At 31.6% G+C, this 25986-nt stretch overlaps 1 protein-coding gene across 1 annotated transcript; it reads left to right on the forward strand.

Moving 5' to 3' along the window:
• The first annotated feature begins 14763 nt into the window (after nucleotides 1-14763).
• Nucleotides 14764-18581, forward strand: LOC109799571 (beta-amyrin 28-monooxygenase). The gene is made up of 4 exons (XM_020360153.3): nucleotides 14764-15430; nucleotides 15525-15943; nucleotides 17806-17993; nucleotides 18191-18581. Exons 1-4 carry the CDS (start codon nucleotides 14892-14894, stop codon nucleotides 18488-18490), a joined length of 1446 nt encoding a protein of 481 aa, XP_020215742.1. The 5' UTR covers nucleotides 14764-14891; the 3' UTR covers nucleotides 18491-18581.
• Nucleotides 18582-25986: the final 7405 nt, after the last annotated feature.

Below are 25986 nucleotides of genomic sequence, written 5' to 3' on the forward strand. Positions count from 1 at the left end.
CCCCGGCATCTCCACGGTACCATAATCCACCTTCGGCTTAGTCCGGACATTCGGACCGGCCATAGCCTTGCCTCGATTATCCTCGACCATTTCCAACTCATCCCCATTGCCTTCGGCAAGGACGGTTACTACATGGGGTCTCGGTTGCTCGGCCTGCGCTAAACCTCTGTCATCAACCTCAGTAGCACGAGCCAAAGCCACCGCCAGGGTCACCGGCGGCGATATCTCTACCACTTCGTCCCCGCTGTCATCTTTCTCGGGATGGTCGGATGGGAACACCACTTCACATTGCAAAGGGGGCAACCTCGAGACCTCACTCGAATCCGATCCTTCCCTATCCGACGAGGCGTCCGATGCCCCCGACGACGTCCAACTCCTAACCGAAGAATAATCTCTATCCATTTATTATTATAAATTAACGTATACAAAACTTACCTCGCTTGGTTGCTTCGGTTGAATCTGATTTCGAGAGAACTCGGGAAATTTACAGCGAGTAAATTCCCACGCAACCCTCCGCCTATTTATAGGCGAGGTAAACGGGGAAACTGAAAAGACATCTCCAAACCCTGACCATTTGATCAAAACCATCCAACGGTCCAGATTTAATAACCGTTGAGCCTGTAACCGCCAGGGCCAACGTGGCAAGCTACGCCTGCCTAGGTCTCGGCATAATTTCCAGTCATTCGAGATCTCGACCCAGCTTCGGATGTCAGAGCCCTCGGCTCCATCGTCATCCATACAAGGCCTCGGCTCGCCTTCGCTTCACAGGTCACGACTTAGCCATGCAGCACATACGGCCTCGACATGATTTCACGTGGTCTAGGCAATACCCTAGACACCGCCCACGGCCTCGGTGCAATTTCCAGTTACTCGAGGTCTCGACGCAGCTTCTTACGCCCGAGCTCTGAGTCCGGGCATCGCCCACGCGAGGCCTCGGCTCACCTTCGATTCACAGGTCACGGCTTAGCCATGCAGCACATACGGCCTCGACATGATTTCATGTGGTCTAGGTAATACCCTAGACACCAGCCAAGGCCTCGGTGCAATTTCCAGTTACTCAAGGTCTCGGGGCAGCTTCTTACGCCCAAGCTCTCAGTCCGGGCATCGCCCACGAGAGGCCTCGGCTCACCTTCACTTCGCAGATCACGCCTCAGCCATACCCCATCTAAAACCTCGGTCGATTTCACGAGGTCTAGGGCACACCCTAGACACGATCTATCAAGGGCTAGACCCTACTCCGCCTTGGCACAGTATAATTTCCATTTACCCAAGGTCTCGACGAAGCCTCTTACATCCGAGCCCTCAGCCCAGGCATCATCCACGCTAGGCCTCGGCACATCTTCGCCCGCTAGACCTCGGCACGCGTTCCCATTGAGATCTCAGCATAATTTCATATAGTTAAGACGTCGTCCAATGCAATGCTACGCATCTCATACCGTCTTCGTCTTTCCTAGCCTTGACGCTGCGGGGGTTGTATACAGTATTGTGGCCGACTAGGCCGAACGCCCGAACCCGCGAATAATCAGGCCGGATACCCGAGCCCGTCGATGCTGAGGCCGATCACCCGAGCCCACCGACCACGTATAAACGAGTGAAACGTGTCGGTGTGGTTGGCCAATCTTAACGCCTCTGCCAGGCTGATTACGGATAGTTTAATTAGTGTAACACATCAGATTAGCCCCCTAATTTTCCGGGGCCCAATCCTTAATCACGACCCAATACGAACACCTATAAATAGAGCTCCAACGAGGTATGTAACTAACTTTCAACTACCGCATTTATTACGCCGAGAACTAACTTGAGCGTCGGAGTGTCTTTGCATGCACCCCCCACCTCGCTTCGGACTACCTGGACAAGAACGAGCAGACCGAGACCCAAGACCCGACCTGCTACGACTAAGATAATTGAAGTGTGTATCCTAACACAGGAATACTTACATATTAACCAACAAAATTCTTTTGCACTTTTGTTAGTTTCGTGTTAGAGAAAACAGTGCTTAGAGCATATGCAGTGGGAGTTGCTTATAAACAACCTCCTATGGTACATTATGCCATATCAACTCTTTTCCACTTTATAGATTGCTTAATTTTTAGTAAAGTCGCTTGTAAAAGTTTCACTGCTAAAATTTAAATAGTTCATAAAATGAAAAAGAACTGATGTGATATAATATGGAACAGAAGATTACTTATAAGCAAAGTCCACTGTAAATGCCCTAATATAAATTTGAAAAGGAAAGAAATAATGTTGCAATCAGAGTTCCTTTATACATGGTGAAAGAGGGAGAAAAAACATTTTTGCAGCCATAGTAATTTTATGATTGTCGCCAGAGTCCAGATCCATGAATCGGTAACATGGAAATGTCTGCTTATTCGTCATCATCCTTCTATCTATTCTCAACTTTTAAGCAAGTGTACGCATGTGCTGTAAAAATAAAAAGTAAGTGTCTGCGTCAACGTATGTCTCTCAATATAGGAAACCGAGTTTTTCTTCAAGACTCTACTTTTCATACAGTATCAATGTATGACATTTATAATTAACAAATTTATCAAAGAACATTTTAAGGTAATTACCATAAAAATTATTAATTTTATCATGTGCATGTTTATTACAATTAGATAACATTATAAGTAGCATATTTTTTTTTTGCTTCAAAAAAAAAAAAATACTACTAGCATATCATATAATGAATAAATATTTATAAAATTAGTTGTATGATTTTTTATAAATAAATAAAAAAAGAAGACAAGGGAAAAAAAATAAATAAATGAAGAGTTCGAGAGAAAATAAGGTAAAAACTTAGATCCTTTTTGTTTTTTTTTATCATCAAATTTATAAAATAAAATAAAGAGTTTTGTTTTTACTTATTTTTCATTTTCAAAGTACAAGAGTATTTTTTTTTCTTCAATTATACTCTTATTTCTTAACAATTAAGTAATTACTTTACACATTTATGACTAGTATATATTTATTGTAGAGTAAAAATGAATAATAATAGTATAATAAAATCCTCAAAAGTAATTTATGGACCAATATTAATTGACACATTATTGAAAATTTAAATTTTGACATTTTATATGAAATAAACTATGTTGAGAAAAAAATATTTACTTTATAATCTTTAATAGAGATTAGTCATTTTTGACCAGTGATAGATCTAAGAATTTTAGGTTATGAGAACAATATATTCATATACAAACTTGTAATGATAAACATATGATTTCACATTTTTAGAATATAAATATACATTACAATTTCTTTCATAAATTCTAAAATTATAGAATGATTTTATTATTTTCAATACTTTTAAAATTATTTTTCTTTATATAAGTAACTAACAATCATTTAACCTTTGATTTCTTGTATTAAAAATTTATCTTTTTTTTTATAAATATAATATAGACTCAGATAAGTTGTCCCTTCTTAACTAAATTTACTTAACTCTTAACACACATATATTTTGGTTATTTATGGATTTTGTCGATAATAATATTTTTTTGATAGGACCAACTTTATAGAAAAAATTGTTGGTAATTAGTCTTTTTCTTATATATATATATATATATATATATATATATATATATTTCAAAAACTTACAACATAATATAATTATATAATATAATATATACATATAAGTTATATGGAGGTATATGCTTTTTTAAAAAATATATGCTTCAAAAAATAATGTATATTGATTTTAGTTTTTCTTTACAACATAAAAATATAAAGAATAATGAGAGTAGTACTTAGCTTTTAATATGATAAGTAGTATGATGTTTTTCAACCCACGATCGAGAATCCTAGTACTGTTTCGGAAGGAATAATGATTAGCTATTACAATATTTAGCCACATGTTTTAAAAGATAACCAGTTGCAATTGTAATGGACACAGACTAAACCCTAAACCTATAAAGTTACTTTCTTAATTTTAATCTGAGCTTCGAGATAGCCCTTACAAGTCAAATCGATACCTCCACTAGTAGAACCTCCACTGTTAAAAAGAAAACATAATTGGAATTAAAAGGCGATGTCAATAATAAAAACTCTGGACTGGTAAAACTCCATATTGCAATTAAAATAAAGAAGCTACATTATCATCACCATGAACCACCAGACTTTTATTTTTATTTTTTTAAATCTTTTTACTCATTTATAACCAAACACGTGAAATTGAATTTGCATTGGGTTAAACGTATCGGGACTTAAATAAGAAAAATTATTAGATAGCTTAACACTACTAAATGTATGTGTACTATCCGTACTGTCATGCCGAGCTCGAGCTCGGTATCACAGCGTGGAATAACTTCGGGCACGCACTGGGAGATCTCGGCCTAAGCGAGATCCGCAATCTAATCAGATCATAACTGATCTCGGAGATCTCGCTCCAGATGAGATCCGCAATCTAATCAGATCATAACTGATCTCGGGTATCTCGCTCTAGACGAGATCTACTATCTAATCAGATCATAACAGATCTCAGGCCCAAGGCCTAACACAACCCTAATTCACACAAAGGTACGTGCATTATTTATACGAGACTCATACTCCCACAAACACTAACTTTAGCATCGGAGTCTCTTTTGCAGGTATCACCCCCATCTTGGAGCATCAAGCGTACCAGCGAAGGAGGCTCACCAATCTTACTCGGAGGATCATCTCTACAGTAGATTTCCGATAAGAACATTTGGCGCCCACCGTGGGGCCGATCAAGACAGCTCTTATCGGCCACCTGTATAGTTTTCACCAGAAGCCACAGCAGACGCGCAACAGACGACCTGGATCACTCAACTACCATGGATAGTGATGCAGCAACGTTAAGGAGGATGATCGACCAGGTCGAACAAATGCGGCAACAACACGCCGCCAACCTACAAAGCATGCGTGCCAAGCACGAAACTGATCTAGCAGCAATGCGCACCTCTAATGAAGCCGACCTAGCGGCACTACGCGCCGAGAACGAGCGCATTCGTGCCAAACTCCCTCGGCGTCCCCCAAATCAACCCCCTCTGCAGAGTAACCTGAATGAGGGCGAAGGGCATTCGGTTTCTAAACCCCGAACTGCGACCAGAGCACCGACTCCACGACCTGCCACGCATCGGTCTCATGCACCGACGCACAAGTCGACTCAGGATGTCAGCAGGGCCCCTACTCATGTCACATAGGGTCAAGAAACTTTTCGTCGTCATCCTTTTGTGGATGGCATCATGGAGACTCCACTCCCCCGCAGATGGAAGCCTCTCCACCTTGATCGCTATGATGGCACGACGGACCCCGATGAACATATTGACCTGTATACGACCCAGGTAAACCTCTACACTAACAATGATGTTATCTTGTGTAGGGTTTTCCCGACCTCGCTCAAACGGGCCACACTCAACTGGTATACCCAACTACCTGCCGAGTCAATTGACAGCTTCGGCACTCTGATCAGACGATTCACGGCGCAGTATGCAACGAGTCGACCTCACCTCGTAACGTCGGCTGCTCTGGCCAGCTTCAGACAGGGCGACGACGAACCACTACGGACGTTCATGGAACGTTTTGCTGGCATCTCGGTGAAGATTCGCAACTTGAATCCCGAGGTCGCCCTACACGCCATGCTCATGGTGCTCAAGCCAGAACCTTTTGTGGACAGCCTGTGTCGCCGAGCTCCAGCTGATATGGACGAACTCCATGCCCGAGCTGCCGGGTACATACAGATGGAAGAACACTCTGCTTTTCGTGACCAGGTTCGCAACAAACCACAAGGAAAGCAAGACCAAGGTCAGGCCACAAACATTTAAAGTTGGCGACCTTGTTTGGTGGGGTGAGAGAGGCAAGAATAGACCCCTCCGAAGGGAAATTCGGAACTTGGAATGTCACCCACCTCAAATTTTATTTCTCTTAACTTGTAAATTCAGGTGACGTACTCTTTTTCCTCCTCAGCTTTTTTTCTCACTAAAGAAAAGGGTTTTTGGCCAAGGAAGGTTTCAACGAGGCACACCTCAAAAATAATCAACAAAACAACTCTATTCCAATACATTTTTGGTATTGGCACATTAATCGTGACGACTTGCCGAGGCAGAGTCCGAACCTTGAGATCCCATTTTATTAACCGAGGTCGAGTCCGAACCTCGAGACCACATTTTCTTAACCAAGGTCGAGTTCGAACCTTGTTATGCCGAGGTCGAGTCCGAACCTCGAGATCACATTTTATTAATCAAGGTCGAGTTCGAACCTTGTTATGCCGAGGTCGAGTCCGAACCTCTAGATCACATTTTATTAATCAAGGTCGAGTTCGAACCTTGTTATGCCGAGGTCGAGTCCGAACCTTGAGATCACATTTTCTTAACCAAGGTCGAATTCGAACCTTGTTATGCCGAGGTCGAGTCTGAACCTTGAGATTACATTTTTTTAACCAAGGTCGAGTACGAACCTTATTATGCCAAGGTCGAGTACGAACCTTGAGATCACATCTACTTAACAAGGTCGAATTTGAACCTTGTTATGCCAAGGTCGAGTCCGAACCTTGAGATTACATTTTCTTAACCAAGGTCGAGCACGAACCTTGTTATGCCGAGGTTGAGTCCGAACCTCGAGATTGCATTTTCTTAACCAAGGTCGAATTCGATCCTCGTTATGCTGAGGTCGAGTCCGAACCTTGAGATTACATTTTCTTAACCAAGGTCGAGTTCGAACCTTGTTATGCCGAGGTCGAGTCTGAACCTCGAGATCACATTTTATTAACCAAGGTTGAATTCGAACCTTATTATGCCGAGGTCGAGTCCGAACCTTGAGATTACATTTTCTTAACCAAGGTCGAATTCGAACCTTGTTATTTCGAGGTCGAGTCCGAACCTCGAGATCACATTTTATTAACCAAGGTCGAGTTCGAACCTTGTTATGCCGAGGTCGAGTTCGAACCTCGAGATCACATTTTATTAATCAAGGTCGAGTTCGAACCTTGTTATGCCGAGGTCGAGTCCGAACCTCGAGATCACATTTTATTAATCAAGGTCGAGTTCGAACCTTGTTATGCCGAGGTCGAGTCCAAACCTTGAGATCACATTTTATTAACCAAGGTCGAGTTCGAACCATGTTATGCCAAGGTCGAGTCCGAACCTCGAGATTGCATTTTCTTAACCAAGGTCGAATTCGAACCTTGTTATGCCGAGGTCGAGTCCGAACCTTGAGATTACATTTTCTTAACCAAGGTCGAGTTCGAACCTTGTTATGCCGAGGTCGAGTCCGAACCTCGAGATCACATTTTATTAACCAAGGTCGAATTCGAACCTTGTTATGCCGAGGTCGAGTCCGAACCTTGAGATTACATATACTTAACCAAGGTCGAATTCGAACCTTGTTATTCCGAGGTCGAGTCTGAACCTCGAGATCACATTTTATTAACCAAGGTTGAGTTCGAACCTTGTTATGCCAAGGTCGAGTCCCAACCTTGAGATTACATTTTCTTAACCAAGGTCGAGCACGAACCTTGTTATGCCGAGGTTGAGTCCGAACCTCGAGATTGCATTTTCTTAACTAAGGTCGAATTGAACCTTGATATGCCGAGGTCGAGTCCGAACCTAGAGATCATATTTTCTTAACCAAGGTCGAGTTCGAATCTTGATATGCCAAGGTCGAGTCCGAACCTTGAGATCACATTTTATTAACCAAGGTCGAGTTCGAACCTTGTTATGCCGAGGTCGAGTCCGAACCTCGAGATCACATTTTATTAATCAAGGTCGAGTTCGAACCTTGTTATGCCGAGGTCGAGTCCGAACCTTGAGATCACATTTTATTAACAAAGGTCGAGTTCGAATCTTGATATGCCAAGGTCGAGTCCGAACCTTGAGATCACATTTTATTAACCAAGGTCGAGTTCGAACCTTGTTATGCCGAGGTCGAGTCCGAACCTCGAGATCACATTTTATTAATCAAGGTCGAGTTCGAACCTTGTTATGCCGAGGTCGAGTCCGAACCTTGAGATCACATTTTATTAACCAAGGTCGAGTTCGAACCTTGTTATGCCGAGGTCGAGTCCGAACCTTGAGATTGCATTTTCTTAACCAAGGTCGAGTACGGACCTTGTTATGCCGAGGTCGAGTCCGAACCTCGAGATTGCATTTTCTTAACCAAGGTCGAATTCGAACCTTGTTATGCCGAGGTCGAGTCTGAACCTTGAGATTACATTTTTTTAACCAAGGTCGAGTACGAACCTTATTATGCCAAGGTCGAGTACGAACCTTGAGATCACATCTACTTAACAAGGTCGAATTTGAACCTTCAAACAACAAATTTGGGAACTCCTCAGAAGCCCCTTTGCTCTTACATCACTCGGTGCTTGGGGGGCAAGTGTACTGGCCAGCCGAGTTATCGACTTGTGCTTAACCAAACTGCTGACTCGGTCAAAGGTTTACCAGCCTAACAAAGCAGTAAGCTCATTATTGCTGAGCTCCTCAGCTCGACCATGAAACATGGACATCGGAACACCACATCGGCCCAAAAAGGCCACGCCATCAAAACAAATAAAAATACAATCTTGTCGCCGCGCCGCCCACGCGTTATGGGAACGAGGTGATGGCTATGACACATGGCATCTCGACAGGCAGATGTACGCAAAGGGCCACAGCCACTTGACGAGCTCGGACTTAACTCCTCGACCTAGGGTCTTCGGAGCTCGGGGGGCTAATGTACTATCTGTACTGCCATGCCGAGCTCGAGCTCGATATCACAGGGTGGAATAACCTCGGGCACGCACTGGGAGATCTCGGCCTAAGCGAGATCCGCAATCTAATCAGATCATAACTGATCTCGGAGATCTCGCTCCAGATGAGATCCGCAATCTAATCAGATCATAACTGATCTCGGGTATCTCGCTCTAGACGAGATCTACTATCTAATCAGATCATAACAGATCTCAGGCCCAAGGCCCAACACAACCCTAATTCACACAAAGGTACGTGCATTATTTATACGAGACTCATACTCCCACAAACACTAACTTTAGCATCAGAGTCTCTTTTGCAGGTACCACCCCCATCTTGGAGCATCAAGCGTACCAGCGAAGGAAGCTCACCAATCTTACTCGGAGGATCATCTCTACAGCAGATTTCTGGTAAGAACAGTATGTATATATTTTTTTTCTTCTTAAATATGTTTTTAGTTCCTTAAATTTAAGATAAATTTGTTTTTGGTCTCTCAAATTTAAAATTGTTGTTTTTAGTTCCTGTAATTTTTAAAAGTCTTGTTTTAGTCCCTTATTAGATCACTAATAACATATTTGAAAGTGACTGATTAAGACAGTTATGCAATATCAACCGGATTTAATATGATATTTTCACTAATAAGGATACTAATAGGTAAATTTTATACAATAATATTTGATAAATTTCTTAACAAAATTTAAATATAGGGACTAAAATAGGATTTTTTGAAATTATAAAGACTAAAAACAACAATTTTAAATTTGAGGGACCAAAAACAGAATTACCCTAAATTTGAGGGACTAAAAACATATTTAAGCCATTTTTTTAACCAATTTTTACGTTACATACATCTAAGGGCATCTCCAATGGAAGCAACTCATTTGAGTTGTTTCATGCATTGAAAAATGAAAAAAGTGGTCCCTACTGTGTCATGTCAGTATTAAGCAACTCAAACACAAATTTACTCTAATGGTAAGAAACTTTAAGAAATTCAACTTTTAGAAAAAAAATTTTAATCACTTATGAACCAATTTTAAATTTTTATTAAAAAGGATAATTGCACTAAATTGAAAGAAAATAAATTACGAGAAAAAATACACAATAAGTAAATATTAAAAAATAAAATAAAGTAATAGTAAATACATAGACGTTATACGAAATTAATTTTCATCATTATTATTTTTGAAACATTCTCAAATATGTTCAATAAGATCTTCTTGAAATCTGGTAAGGAACGGTTGCTTGAGGAAGTAACTCTCTTCTTCAAGCAACTCATGTTGCCACGTCAGAGTCCTCCAATAATAAAAAATCGGGGCTTAAGTTGTTTCATGAGACAAGCAATTCCTATTAGAGTTGCTCAAATTTATTAATATATATTAACTATATATGCATGTTACTAATGTAAAGATTAATCAGAAAACATGTAATGTAAGATTGTGAAATACTTTCTTCTTTTCCTCAATTAGAGTCTTGATTCTGGTGAATAGTTTGTAAATTGTAAGATATAGTAACCCCGTGGACACTCGCTCCTGAAGCAGCAGCAGCAGCAATGACCTTATGAAATTGGATTTTGCCAAACGCAGACCTATTTATTAGGGCTAACAAATAATCACTCACTTAACACAAACAATAATTGCCAGAAGCGTAATCAAAGAGAAAAGAGATGAGCATGAGCTTCATTTATTGTTTGACTCCACGCACCGTAGTTAATATAATAATATTCAGGTCACTTCTATTTTTATTAATTTGGATCAATTACACTTTTTACTTATTAGATAAATAATTCAAATTTTAAATAAATTGAATGAGTAAAAATTTAAGAAGTTATTTTATGAATTTATAATTTAAGATATTATTTAGATTTATAGACTTTTATTTATTTTAATATTTTTTATAATTCTTTTTCTTTATTTAATTAGAAGAATTATATAATTCAAATTTTGTATTATATTTTTGTTTTGTTCTTTATATCAAGAAATAAAATATGTGTATTTTCCATTTAAGATCTTTGGACGTGTGCATAATCTTAATTATGATATAAGGAGAGATTTTTCTATTAATAATTTTATGTCCGAGTTGAATTTCATCACCTAATTGCACATTTTAAATATCTTTATACTTACTAAAATACGATTAAAAAAATTTCATGATAAATATTTAATTATGAGATTTTTTTACTTTATATATTATTTAATAAATAATTAAAAATATAAATAAAATAATATTAAATTTATTATAATTTTTTGTTATTAAATATTGTTAATGATAATAATAATGATAATAATAATGATAATAATGATAATAATAATAATGATAATAATAATGATAATAATAATGATAATAATAATGATAATAATAATGATAATAATAAAAATAATAATAATAATGATAATAATAATGATAATAATAATGATAATAATGATAATAATAATGATAATAATAATGATAATAATGATAATAATAATAATAATAATAATGATAATAATAATGATAATAATAATGATACTGATGATAATAATAATGATAATAATAAATAATAATAATGATAATAATAATAATAATAATAATAATAATAATGATAATAATAATAATCAGACATTGTTGGACAATATAGATTTGCTAATTGGCTAGCAACTCTATCTTTAAATATATTTGGATCTCCTACAAATGTTGAATAATAATATAAATAAGAGTTGCTACAACATCTTCCTTATTTTCATTTTCTGTGGCTCCTAATATTGTTTCTCTATCAGAGGGAGTGCAAAAATTATCCCACCATCCTTTTAATTGTCTTGTAAGTCCTTGGACGAGTCATGGCAGTGGCTCTATCTGAACTTCCTCTTCTTTTGTAGGCACTAGCTGCCATTGTCATTTGACAAATAAAATCTAATATTCCTTGCTCACTCATACCATCTATATTCCATTCACATATATCACTACCTGAATAATTATTTTAAACTAAATCTCCTTGTTCTTCATAAAGAACATCAGCAGGAGAAGGTCTTGGATAATAAGTTTTAAGTTTGGGATAGGTTTTTAACTTATTGAGGGAAAGATTTTCTATAACAATCGATCATAACTAGGAGGCCCTGCCACCTTTACTTGAATCAATTTATATTGTCTTCATATTGTCGTCAAAACGATAATATTTCTAGAACATGGACATATTCATATTACTTATAATGAATATCCTTATCCCCATCTTTCGATTAATTTCTATCAGTATATATGGTATCAGAGCCTTGAGTTTTGATATTATCATCTTATTCCAGATCCTACTTTACTCAATAGATTTCTTATAATTTTGTCATTTTTAACCTTCTTTGATTCTATTAGTAATTTAGGATTAAGGACTAAAAATAAGCAAATAGTTATTAGAAATCCTAGTCAACAAGATGCATCTTCATCAACCTCACAAGACATGATAGAACAAGAGCTTAAAATAGCAGAAATAGAAAACTCTCTTCATAATTGGTCAATACCTTTAGTTAAAAAATGTGAAGTTTATAAACAACATAGTATATGGTCTACTAATCAAGATGAAGTTCATATTTTAGAATATAGTTATCCAGGAACAAAGACTAACAAGATAATTAATTTATTAGAGCAAACAGTTTTAAATGAGCACATTAGAAATGGGTATAATTTTATACACATGGGATTAATTCAAGTAGCAGCAAAACCTAATTATAGATTAGGATTTAATAGTCCAATATTATTGTTATTAAGAGATCTTAGAATGAAACAATTTTCTGATTCAATAATAGCAATATTAGAAAGCAACTTACATGATGGTCCGACCTTTTTTAATTGTTATCCAAACTTTTCAATGAATATTAGAAATGAAAAAACTTGTAATGCTTTAAAATTATATGTAGAAGTTTCAGATGAGATATTAGATGAAGAGTCAGGACCAATACAAATAATTTTTAGAATTTATTACAAGGTAACTAAGATTGATTATAATTATAAAGCTTTAAGGTCTTCGCCTAAAAATGAGACTATTTTAGTCAAAGCCAATCTTAAAAAATCCTCTATACAAGTTCCAAGACGTCTTAGTCATGAAGAAGTTATTAGCAAAATCCCTGAAGATTAGTATTTAGAAGATATAATAGAAGAACCTAAAATATATAACACTCAGGTTAGAGATATTATTCAAGAAGGAACCAATATTAAATTAAGAATGAATAGATCAAAATCATTAAAAATACGAGAACCTCAAATGATTTATAAAGGTAGTAGTGCAAGATATTCGGTAGATGGTTCAACCCATTAATATAGATCTTACCAAATTAGATATCAATTCAAAAATATCAAAACCCGTTTATCATCACGATATAGAAGAATATCTGAAGATTATAATCCTACTCCATCACATGTATTAAACACTATTACTAGAGAAGAACCTTTTAAAATTGATAAAATATGGATTAATGAAGATTTTAAGGCAGATTACAATAAAGAAAAAAGAAATTGGTATTTTTCAACTTTTACAACAAAAAAAACAATAGATTTTAGAACCTTATATTATAATTTTATGGAAGAACAAGAGATAAATATTTACTTTTTTGATTGGTTTGAAAATTTTTGTAAAGACAATAAAATAGATTATCCTTTTGAAAAACTTATAAATCCTCTTTCAAATACTTCTACAAATTGGACAACTATTGATAATAAAACAATAAAATCAAAATATCCTCCTACATTAGGAATAAAATTTACAATAGATAATTCAGAAGTAGAAGCTAGTCCTTATAAAATTATTAATGAAACTGAAAAGGAAGTCAATAAAAAAGATATTAAAAAATTACATTTTCAGATTAATTATTCTAATATTATGTTAGAAATTATGTCAAAACAGTTAATTAGAATAGAAAATCAAGAACATGCTAGTAGTAGTACATCCACAGCTCTCATTAAACCATTAGTTAAACCTATTTACTAGCTCAATACTCAAATAGAAACTATAAATCTAGAAAGCAGAATTGATAAAAAGATAGAAGAAATTAGAAAAAATTTAGAACAGCAACAACAACAACAACAACAACAACAATAATAATAATAATAATAATAATAATAATAATAATAATAATAATAATTGTAAGGGACAACAATAATGATGCAAAAAAAAATGATAATGTAATGTCTAGACTTTGATTTGTCATAAATACTGTGAAAATTGATATATATCTCTCGTATACGATATGTGAATAACATAAATAGTTATATTTACTTAAAATTTGATTTTGCTTTGTTGTTACGTTTTCTACATTATTACACTTTTGTATTTTATGTTTTCGTCGGGTATTTTGCGTTTTTCTTTTTGTGTTTCTTGGGTTGTTCATATATAGGATCTGATTCTTATGGCTTTCTTTTTTTATATATTTAGCAACAACAATATAAATTATACTATATCTATCTATTTTATATATAAAAGAAATATGAACCATCTTTTTTATATAGTGTACTTTTGATTAAACTATTTTTTCATTTTTATTAGAACTGCGAGGATCACTTCTATTGTCTTAACTTTTTTTTATTTAAATAAAATGTGCAGAGACATGAAGCATCTTAAATTATTCTATTTTAAATCTTAAAATAATTAAACATATAAAAGAAAATATATACACACGCATGAAGTGCTTCTTTTTTATTAATTTATATTTATACTTTTGTTTTTGGGTACACATTTTTGTGTCCAGCAGCTTTAATCTATAACTACTTTTAAACCACTCATTTTTTGTTTTACTTTCCCGTAAAGTTCCACTTCATAAATCATGTAGACTCATTATTATATAATTTTTAACATCTCCATTATTATTTTATTTTTTTAAAAAAAGGCATGAAGTGGTTATTTTTTCCGTGATACAGAGAGGAAATAATAATAATAATTTGATGCACATATTTTGTATTTTGCAAAGAAGAGAAAAGAGAGGAGCATGATGTTATTTTTTAAAAATTAAGGAAAGGAGCATGATGTTCACTGTTTGACTATATGACGCAGGGTGTAGTTAATATAAAATTATAGGTGACACGAAGTAGCGTACCCTCCTAAGATGGTGCCTATAAATTGGCACACACCAAACGAATTGCCACTACCACAACACACTAACCTATAAGAATATCCTTTTCCTCTCTCTCTCTCTCTCTCTCTTTCTCTCACGCAAATAGCAATTAACGAAGTCACACACTCTACGTGACACGAAAAGCATGGACCAATATCTCTACCTATCCCTACTGCTCCTCTTTGTTTCCTTGGTCACCCTCTCCCTCTCCATCCTCTTCTACAAGCACAGGTCCCCATTCGCGCTCCCCAACCTCCCACCGGGAACAACCGGTTACCCCGTCATCGGGGAGAGCCTCGAGTTCCTTGCCACCGGATGGAGGGGTCATCCGGAGAAGTTCATATTCGACCGCATGCTCAGGTTCTCCTCGCACCTCTTCAAGACCTCCATTCTAGGGGAACCGGCTGTGATCTTCTGCGGCGCGGCCTGCAACAAGTTCCTGTTCTCCAACGAGAACAAGCTTGTGAGCGCCTGGTGGCCCAGTAGCGTCAACAAAATCTTCCCCACCACGCTTCAGACGGACTCCAAAGAAGAATCCAGAAAGATGAGAAAGCTGCTGCCGCAGTTTCTTAAGCCTGAAGCTCTCCGACGCTACGTCCCCGTCATGGACGCCGTTGCTCAGACCCACTTCGCCCAGCTTTGGGAAAACCAGACGGAACTCACCGTCTATCCCTTGGCCAAGAGGTGAATAATATTAATTGATCTGATATTAATTTCATCATATCTTATTATTTTGTTACTAATTGATCTGATATGGTCACTTAACACACACTAACAGGTACACCTTCATGTTGGCTTGCCGTTTGTTCATGAGCGTGGAGGATGTGAATGACGTGGCGAAACTAGAGAAGCCTTTTCATCTGTTGGCGAGTGGGATCATATCAGTGCCCGTTGATCTTCCGGGAACGCCGTTCAACAAAGCAATAAAGGCAGCCAAGGGGATCAGAAAGGAGCTGTTGGAAATCATTAGGCAGAGGAAGGTGGATTTAGGAGAAGGAAAAGCATCGGCAACCCAAGACATTTTGTCTCACATGCTCCTAACATGCGACCAAACTGGACAGTTTATGAACCAATTGGATATTGCTGACAAGATTCTTGGCCTTTTGATTGGAGGACACGACACTGCCAGTGCTGCATGTACTTTCATTGTTAAATACCTCGCTGAACTCCCTCACATTTATCATAGAGTCTATCAAGGTGAATACTCTATTATCAACTTCATTAATTCCATCTTAACTTACCATCAATATATATATATATATAATTAAGGAGAAACTGCTAGGGACTCATGAAAATTGAAAGATTTTGGTACTTCACATTATGTGAACAAATAAATTTTAAAAAATAAATTTAAAATAACATAAATTTTAGATTAAAAATTTATATAAAATAAATCAATTAAAAAGATTAATTTTAAACAAAATAACTAAAAGGTCAATTTTCATAACAAATTTTATTTATATTTGACCAAATTAAAAAATTAAAAACAAAAAATTATAATAATATTATAAAAACATTAAAATAAAATAAAAATATAACTGAAAAACTAATTTATTCTATAAATTTAAAAAAGTTATCACCAAAAAAAATTAAAACATATTAACAAAATATTAATATTAAACTTTTTAATTATAATAGATGCTATATTAAGATATAAATTAAAAAATATATAAATAATATAAAGATACAGATAAATTATTAAAAATATTAAATTAAAATAAAAATAAAACAAGTAATTATAAATAAAAAAATGACTATTCCAGTACCCCACAATTATAGTGAGTACCGTAGAATTTCTCTAATTAAGGAAGGATGTATTTATTTCATGAGTAAATTTATTTAAACTTACTCTATTCAATAACTCATATTTTACATTAATTTTCAAGAATTAAATCCTTGAATTTATAGTTATTAATGATTAGATCAAATTTATAATTTTTTTAAAATTTTATAAATTTAATCTTTATTAAAAACTTTAAATTTAATAATTTGATTGTTAAAATTTGATATAGAATATGAATTATTGAATAGAATAATTATTCTTCAAATATCACTTACTTGTGTTCCAAACTAATATTTACGGAACATATTTAACTTAACACTTGATTCCATGTCACTAATTTAACATTATTTAATATTTTAGTTTGGTGCAAAGTACATTTCATAGTTAAATAAAAGTAATTGATAACGTCTGAAACGTGAGCTTGAGAATATGATATTAAATTCCATAAACTTTAATAAAATGACATTATCATTTCTTATAACTTCCAGTCCTGTTTTCACTTATTTGTTCTTTCTCTCGTAATTTAAATTTTAAAAACTATTTTTAAATAATCAAATAAAAATTAAATATGTTTTGCATTTATACATAAAATCTAATAATAATATTTATTGAAAGTCATTCATACCAACAATTATCTATCTCATGAACATTTAAAGTCAACTATCAAGTCTACAAGTCAAAATCTTCTTGATTTCAACCCTCTTAACTTACGTCAAACTCTCGCCGAATTTCAAATTATTCGGTTGATATTTGAATTACGAACTAGCCTCCAAAAGAAATTATCAAGGCTGACCTCATCATTTATGTGGTTATTTGTTGCTCTGATTTCGTGCTATTTTTATCAAAATTTAGAAGAATCCCACTTGAACCACTTCATTCAAGTAGTCAAGCTTGATTTTTATTTTATTAATATAATTATATTCTTTTGTTGAATGTGTAGTATAAACTTTTTTCGTATATGTATATACAATTCCACAAGAAACCTTTCTTTTAGAACACTTCATCCTGAAATGAACAAGTCGTAAAAAACTAAATAACAAAAGCCCAAAAGTATAATTGAAAATTAAAACTAAATTTAAAACAAAACTTAAGAATTCCCTATATAAAAATACAGTCTTGAAAATTATTGTGTTAAAATTAAAAGAGACAGTATTTTTTTCATAAAATGAAATAAATATTCATCAAATAAACATTTTAATATATATAGATATGCTGTGATTCTTTTCCTAATATATATACTTAATTATTTGTGTTCCTTTTTGTGTAATTTGTTTAGAGCAAATGGAAATTGCAAAATCGAAATCGCCAGGAGAGTTATTGAACTGGGATGATATCAACAAGATGAAATATTCTTGGAACGTAGCTTGTGAAGTAATGAGAATTGCTCCTCCGCTTCAAGGAGGTTTCAGGGAAGCCATCAATGACTTTATTTTCAATGGGTTCTCAATTCCAAAGGGATGGAAGGTAAGAAAAAATTGTATAATAGGATTCCCTTAAATTTTACTAAGCCATACACATGTTTACGCTCTTTTCATTTTCTTTTGTTCTTGTTAACTAGGGCTTGAAACTTACGTCATGTGCTTGGTTTCTATAACGAAACTTTTTGTTATTGTATAGTTGTTCATTGGTCACTTAATTTAGTTATTTTGAAACTTTTGCAGTTGTATTGGAGTGCAAATTCTACACATAAAAATCCAGAATACTTTCCAGAGCCAGAGAAATTCGATCCAAGTAGATTTGAAGGAAATGGACCTGCACCTTATACTTTCGTACCATTTGGTGGGGGACCAAGGATGTGCCCAGGAAAAGAGTATGCTAGATTGGAAATATTGGTTTTCATGCACAACCTAGTGAAGAGGTTCAAGTGGCAAAAACTGATTCCAGATGAGAAGATCATCGTTGATCCCTTGCCCATACCTGCAAAGAACCTCCCAATTCGTCTTTATCCTCACGAACCCTGAAAAGATACATTTTATTTGAACCAACACAATTAATTGTACTGTGCTATTTAATGGACTTATAAATAAAATAATTACATAAGTTTTTACCAAATGTCTTTGAAAAACCAAGAATCCATTTAGAAAAACTTATAAACAACCTATTTATACTTATTTTATTTCGTAAGTATTTATAAGAGTATTTGAATAAATTTATATAAAATATTTTATTGTAACCTGTAAGATGTTTTGAGCTTATGATTAATTTGGACAAGCAATTTATTTAAGATTTCATATAATAAGCTTTTATACAATAAATACTTATGATACAAGCGCTTAAAATTTAATAGGTTGTTGCATTTGAATATATATATATATATATATATATATATATATATATATAAAAGTACTTATATAATCTTGAAGTGTTCTGATGTATCATTATTTAAGTATTTAATTATACAATATTATCTCATTTTAAAATTAAAAAATTACAATTTAAATTATGATTGAAGGTAAAATAAAAATATAAAAAGTAACTAAATAATTTTTAAAAATGATGTTATACATCACAATAATAATAAAAATGAAAAAAAAATACTAGTTACCATTCACCTAATTTTAGTTTATAAAAAAAAATACAATGTTACAAGAAACAAACAACGTACGTGAATGTATAAAAGAGACACAAATCTAATTTAGTATAACTCTATCAAAATAAATTCAACATTAGACATGCAAAGATGAATTAGTACGGTCACATCAACACAATACATACGACATTACAAGAAAAAATAATGATAAATATTAAAAGAACTACAAAATTGCAAGTATAAAGATTAATTAAAAAAAATATAAGTATAAAAATTAAAATGGTTTATTTTAAACTAAAAATTAAAAGGTAAAATAAATAAAAATATAAAAATAAAAATATATTTTAATTTTAAAATAAAACAATTTATTAAATATTAAACACTTACATCATAATTAAAAATTTATTAACATCCTTATTAAATAAGATATTAAGTAAATTGTTAAATAATTTAAGTAAATTATTTATGTGATTACCTAATTCATAAATAAATGTAACTTGCAGAATTGTGACTTTCTCTCTCAGTCTTGCCCTTTTTAATTAACATCCAAATATTCTTTGGAGATGAATTTGAAATCTTCACGTGAAATTAAAAGTGGTTTTTCTGATCGATTAGGATTTTTTCCTCCCTTTAATTTAAATGACTGACATCCACGTATTTGTTCAGGGGAATCAAATCTCTTTATTCTAAAAAAATTAAAACTTTTCTTACCACGTAGGATCACTTCAATAGCAAATGCTCGGTTGCTTATTTTTAAGACACAGCGCTGGAGGTGCTCATGGGTTTCCACTTTCACCGTACGTAGATCAGTGAGGGCTTGTCTGGTGGCTCTGTTTTCTCCTTTAAAACCGAAAATAGAAAACCAGCAAAGGTTGGAAGTTGTTGTGTATCCTTAAAGATCGAGAAATTTTAATACATTTTTATATGTAAATTTATAAAAGATTTAAAATAATTAATTTAATTATAAAATGAATAATTTAAATTATACTTATAAAATAAAAAGTAAGATAAAATTATAGAGATTAAAATTATAAGATTTTAATAATATTATAAAATATTAAAAAAAGGAAAAAGTTAATAAACAGTAGAAATAAAAAATTATTAAAATTACAATATAGAAATTTAAAAATTTAAGACAAAAAGATAAAAAATATACTTAAAAAATTATTAAAATTAAAATATAGAAATTTAAAAATTTTAAGTGAAAAGATAAAAATATACATAAAAAATTATTAAAATTAAACTATTTAAATATATAATAATATTATTATAAATAAAATAGAATATATAAAATAAAAATAAAATGATTAAATAATTTAAAAATTAAAAGAATAAAATATCATAAATATTATTTAAATAAATTATTAAAAATATAAAATATAAAAAACTGTACCAGTACCCTCTCAAATTACATGAGTACCATAGAATTTCTAAAAAATATATTAACATGGCACAAGAGATACACACTTAGAATTAGTAGTTACAGTCTATATTTAAAAGACTGAAATATAATAAATAGAAGGTAACCAGCCATACATTGAAATACCTCCCCTGTATTAATATCCTAACCAAAACCCATTATCCATTTGTCTCCAAGCCAAGCCAGTGATATGTACTGTCATATATAGTGAACCAGCAAAACTGCTCTCCATGTGATTAAATACTCTCCACATGACATAATTTCTAACAGAGATTAATAAATCACCAAATCAAGAGACTCGACAATAGCAAAAAAGTGTGTCTTCTGCACGTTTTATATAAAACTTTTACGTGGAAATATCAAGTCAAAGTTCAAGGTACGTATACAGTTTGCAGCTAGCCATCTACAAAGCAAGTGCAGTATTTTGTGGCCCTTAAAGTATAACGTAACACTTTAATAAAGTGAAAAGCTATACACAAAATACTGATAAATGTATATACCTACTTACTCTTAAATCTAATTAGGTATACACCAGCCTTTTTACTCAAACTTTATGATAAATGCATCCCTATTTGTGTACTTATTTATAGGTTCGCTTTAAGAAAATGTCACTTTCCCTGTAATGTTTAATTGTTTAGCCTCAAAAAGAAAAGAAGATAAGCTATTTATGATTATAGGTGTGAAAATCTTAACAAAAGTAAAGGGAAACGAAAGTATACATGCAAACATATGCAAAGGGAATGGAAAGAATATGCATGATACTCCATTCTTTTCATTTTTTTTTTAATTTTATGCGATTTATTATAGAGTTAATGAATATAACAATGTGGAAATAGGTATAATTCTTTATATGATTTATGTAAGTAGGTATATATATATTTTTTTTTTGGTCCCAAAAAAATAAATAATTTCCTTTTGACATCTTATTTATAAAAAATATAAAAAAACGTGTTAGATATTATCTTTGTAATTATTTTTTTTTTTTTTAAGATCTCCTTTTAGTCATTCATTTGTAAAATTAACAACTAAATAACACATCTTCACGAACGAGGGGGTTAAGAAAACGAAGATTTATTTTAAAGAGACTAAAAATGAGCATGATCTTATATGTAGGAACTAAGATCTTATGATTGATTATAGTTCAAAAACTAAATTTAATATACATTATTATATTTGGGATCGCAACTGGACAACACAGAAAATAAATTTAATAAGAGTTGTCAACAACATTTATTTTTAAACAAAAAAAAAACTATTTCAAAGGAAAATAGTATCCAAAACTTGATTTTCAGGTGTGGAAATTTAGATAATTTTATAAAATAAAACAAGAACATTTTGGAATATTTTATTTACTATTTATTGAACGCAAGTATTTTTATTATTTAAAACAAATTTTATCAATTTTGAAAAGAGAGAAAATTAAGAAAATTTATTTTTTAACTCGGATAAAAATTATTTTTCAAAAAAAAAAAAAACTCGGATAAAAATTAATTTTAGTCCCTCTAAATTTTTTTAATTTATTATTAGTCTTTATTTTTTTTATTAAATTAATTACTCTAAAAATGAAACATGTTGAGGTCAGTCCTCTAACCGTATAAATAAAGATTGACCTCAACATATTTTGTTTTTAAAGAGATTAATTTAATTGAAAATTTTAAATGACTAAAATTGAATTTTAAAAAAATTAGAGAGATTGAAAGTAATTTTTACCCATTTAACTTGACAAGGGTTGCTTCTGCTTTGTATTTTCAAATATATCAAGAAAATTAAAAGTTACATAATTTTAGAGAATGTTTCTGTCAAGAATTTTAATTTTTATTTACTTTTTTAATTTAAAAGAATTTTACGATAACCAAACAAACTAAAATGCATATTACTGAATCTTTTTAATTAAGACTTTCATAATAACCAAATAAAAAAAATGTTCAAAATTATTATTACTCGACCTTTTAGTTTTTAATTAAGACTTTTGCAATAATCAAATAAGAAACGCATCTAAATAGTAGTAGGCCTCGGAATAATATCCATATGATCATAAATCCGAAATTACAATTATTTTTATTCCAATAGATAAAAAAAAAATCAGAAAACTCGAAAGGAAAATAGGGGAACAACCTATAAGGATTTTGCAGCGAAAAAAAAAATGGTGTGGACGAATTTTTCTCTCTTTTGAATTTTTTTATTTATTTAAAATTTGTTCTTCCTATTTCTATTTAACTTGCATGTTCTATATTTTTGTTCTCTTTCTTTCCTTTTTTTTTTATTTCTTTATTCTCTAACAGATGGTTAACTTTAGAATGAATCCATGTGAACGATTTTCACATTCTCTTTTGAAAATAATTGGTTGACGGTTTCTTTTTTTATTTAATTTCCATTCTCTTTTTTGAAAAGCTCACCAATTCATGCAGCCTCAACTGTCAATTTATGATGAAGGTTGCGTTCTTGTTGATGGAAAGTTGTCTAACCTACTAAATACTATCACTTTCAAAGTGACGAAGAAAATAGCCACTATCGCCAATTATTCGCCTTTATTTGCCTTTTTTTCTTTTCATCCTATCATTCTTAGAGAGATCAAGACTAAGAACAACTTTAATAGGAGTTGCTTGACCCATCAAGCAACTCTAATACCAATTTTTTATTATTAGAGCAGTGTGACGTAGCAGTAAGAGTTTCTTGTAAAAGAGAGAAGGTTGCTTAGTGAAGCAACCGTTCCTTAACTTTGTGAACGGAAAGAGGCGCGGTGGTGAAGTGGAAGAAAAATGAAAAGACACCGGAAGAAGATGTTGGACTTAAAGAAATAATAAATAAAAAATAATAATAAATAAATAAAAATAACGACCAACCCACTGCCACAATATACAATCTTGTTATAAATACAGTATTTTATAAAATTAACTTTATTTTCATTTTTGTAAATATATAACACAACAACTTTTTAAAATATATAAATAACAAAAATATAATTAATAATGTATTAAAAATAAAAATAATATTCATTTTAAGTCTTTATTTTTTTCTTATACCACGCTTAATTAATAAGTTGTAATGAAACGGAAAGAATAATGAAATTTTATAATTAACTTTCTCAGGTATTTAAATATGTATCATTTTTTTTATTGTAGTGCAATTGTCCTTTTTAATAAAAATTTAAATTTGATTTATAAATGATTAGAAAAAAATTTTAAAGTTGAATTTCTTAAAGTTTCTTACCATTGGAGTAAATTTCTGTTTGAGTTGCTTAATGCTGACATGGCACACTGAAAATCACATTTTTCATTTTTCAATGCATGAAGCAACTCATTTGAGTTGCTTCCATTGGAGATGCCCTAATATAACAAGTGGTATACTCTAGTCCATGATTATAAATGATCATATTCATTTTATTTTATGTACACGAGATCAATCCACATATTTCATGTTTCTAATAATTATACATAAATAAAATAATAAAATATTATATATAATTATTTTAAAAGAATATAATTTTTTTTTATAAGATATGAATCTTTTTTATCATAACTTATTACAATACTTTTTGTAAATTGGAATATTTATTTTGATATAATTAATTTTTTAAATTAATAAAAATATATAAGATATGAAATTTTTTTTATTTTTTTCTTTTACACTAGTTCTTAACAAAATAAATGATTTAAATAATTAATTTACTATTTTTTTTTGTCAAATATTAGTCTAAGTATTTTAAATCATTTTGAAAAAATCAAAATAACTTTAAGAAGAAGATAATAAGATTTTATTTGCTGAAGTTGAGGGAAATGTTGTAAATTCTTTATTAAAGTTGCTCCTTATAATTTATACATAAGTATAAAAAAAAATTCAATTTATCATGACTCATAATATATATAAAAAAATTATTCTTACTAAATTCAAACATTTCATATATATATATATATATATATATATATTAAGAATTTAAAAAAAATAAAAATTGAATTGAAAAATATAAACATGTTAAAAATTAAACAATTATAAATCAAATGATCAAATATTTTAAAAAAACAAAAAAAAATCCAAAACTTTTTAAATATATAAAGAAAACGTAGAATTTCTCTAATTTTTATATTCTCTTCTTTAAATGTAGTTTCTTATATCTCCCCCATGATTTATTTTTCCTACAAGTTGAAGGATTAATCTTTCAATTTTAGTAGAGGACGGGTGTGGGGTAGAGAGTGTGTGGTGGAGAAGAGGAATTATAGGTTGAAGGATAGGTTTTAAGATGATGAAGCATATAAAATTGAGTTTGAAGTTCAGGTTTCAACATATTACAATGCAGTGTCTCCCCGTACCTAATGCGAGATATTAGAGAATGAGAACGCAAGAGAGAGACAAAATAAAGAAAGAAAAGAGAATACATATCGTACAGAGAATACGTGTTAAAATTATGCACGTGAGATAAATATGATGGTTTGTAATCATGGACCATCACTACTTGTTATACGTACTGAATCACTGTACCATATATACGAGTCCTGTTATTAGTTTATAACTTATAAAATACGTATTTTAAGACATTATATTTATTAAATATTACAATTTTTATTGTTAAATTCATAACATTTTTTGAAAAATTATTCCGTTTACCAAAAAAATATTGAGAAATGGAGAATAAAAGCAAAAAAAAAAGACAAATATAAATATATTATCATAATAATTTATACGTAGTATATATAAATGTTATATTACTTTTGGATTTCCACTTTTTTAAAATACATTTACCCTTTAATTATTTATTTATATTTATTTAAAAAAATTTATTTTTATCCTTATTTAATATTTATCATTAAAAGTAATTTTTAGTGACACATATTATGTCACTATAGGACATGTGTCATTATATAAAAATTTTCTTGTAGTGTATCTTTTTAATAACCTTTGTTGTTTTTATTTTTTGAACAAATATGTAGACAATGTGTGCATTTTTTCCTCTTCTATACTATACTATATATAAAGGGGGTACTGATTGTATAGTCTCCACTTTTATTACACCATTATACAATTCATATAACTATTTCATCTCCAATTTATATTTTTGATCGACATAATAATTTATATAGAAGGTAGATTTTAATCATGGTGACAAATGAACTTTTAAAATCTAAGTAGCACATGTGAACCAAGGTTCACATACTAAAATAACAAAACAAAAAAATTAATTAACCTTTTTTTCCTTCCTTTCATATGTGTATTTATTTTATATAAGAGTGTAAGAGAAACTCTCTCAATATTTTTTTATTAGAAAATATGGTGTTAATAGTTTTTTCTCCTAATATCCAAAGCTTTTTTTGCAAGTGCCTTTTTTTTCTTGTGTGTATTTATTTTATAGTTAAATCGGAGGTATTTCCACTAAGTATTATCTCCTAGTCTCATAACTACCAATCTTGTATTATTTTCATAACCTTTTAGATTGATCTAAATTTTTTAACATTATTGGGCCAAACTTTTAGTTATATTTTTATAATTATTAAGAAGATCATATGTTTTCAAAG

The sequence above is a fragment of the Cajanus cajan genome, chromosome 2, assembly GCF_000230855.2.
Source record: "Cajanus cajan strain Asha chromosome 2, NIPB_CcT2T_4, whole genome shotgun sequence".
Taxonomy (NCBI): Eukaryota; Viridiplantae; Streptophyta; class Magnoliopsida; order Fabales; family Fabaceae; genus Cajanus; species Cajanus cajan.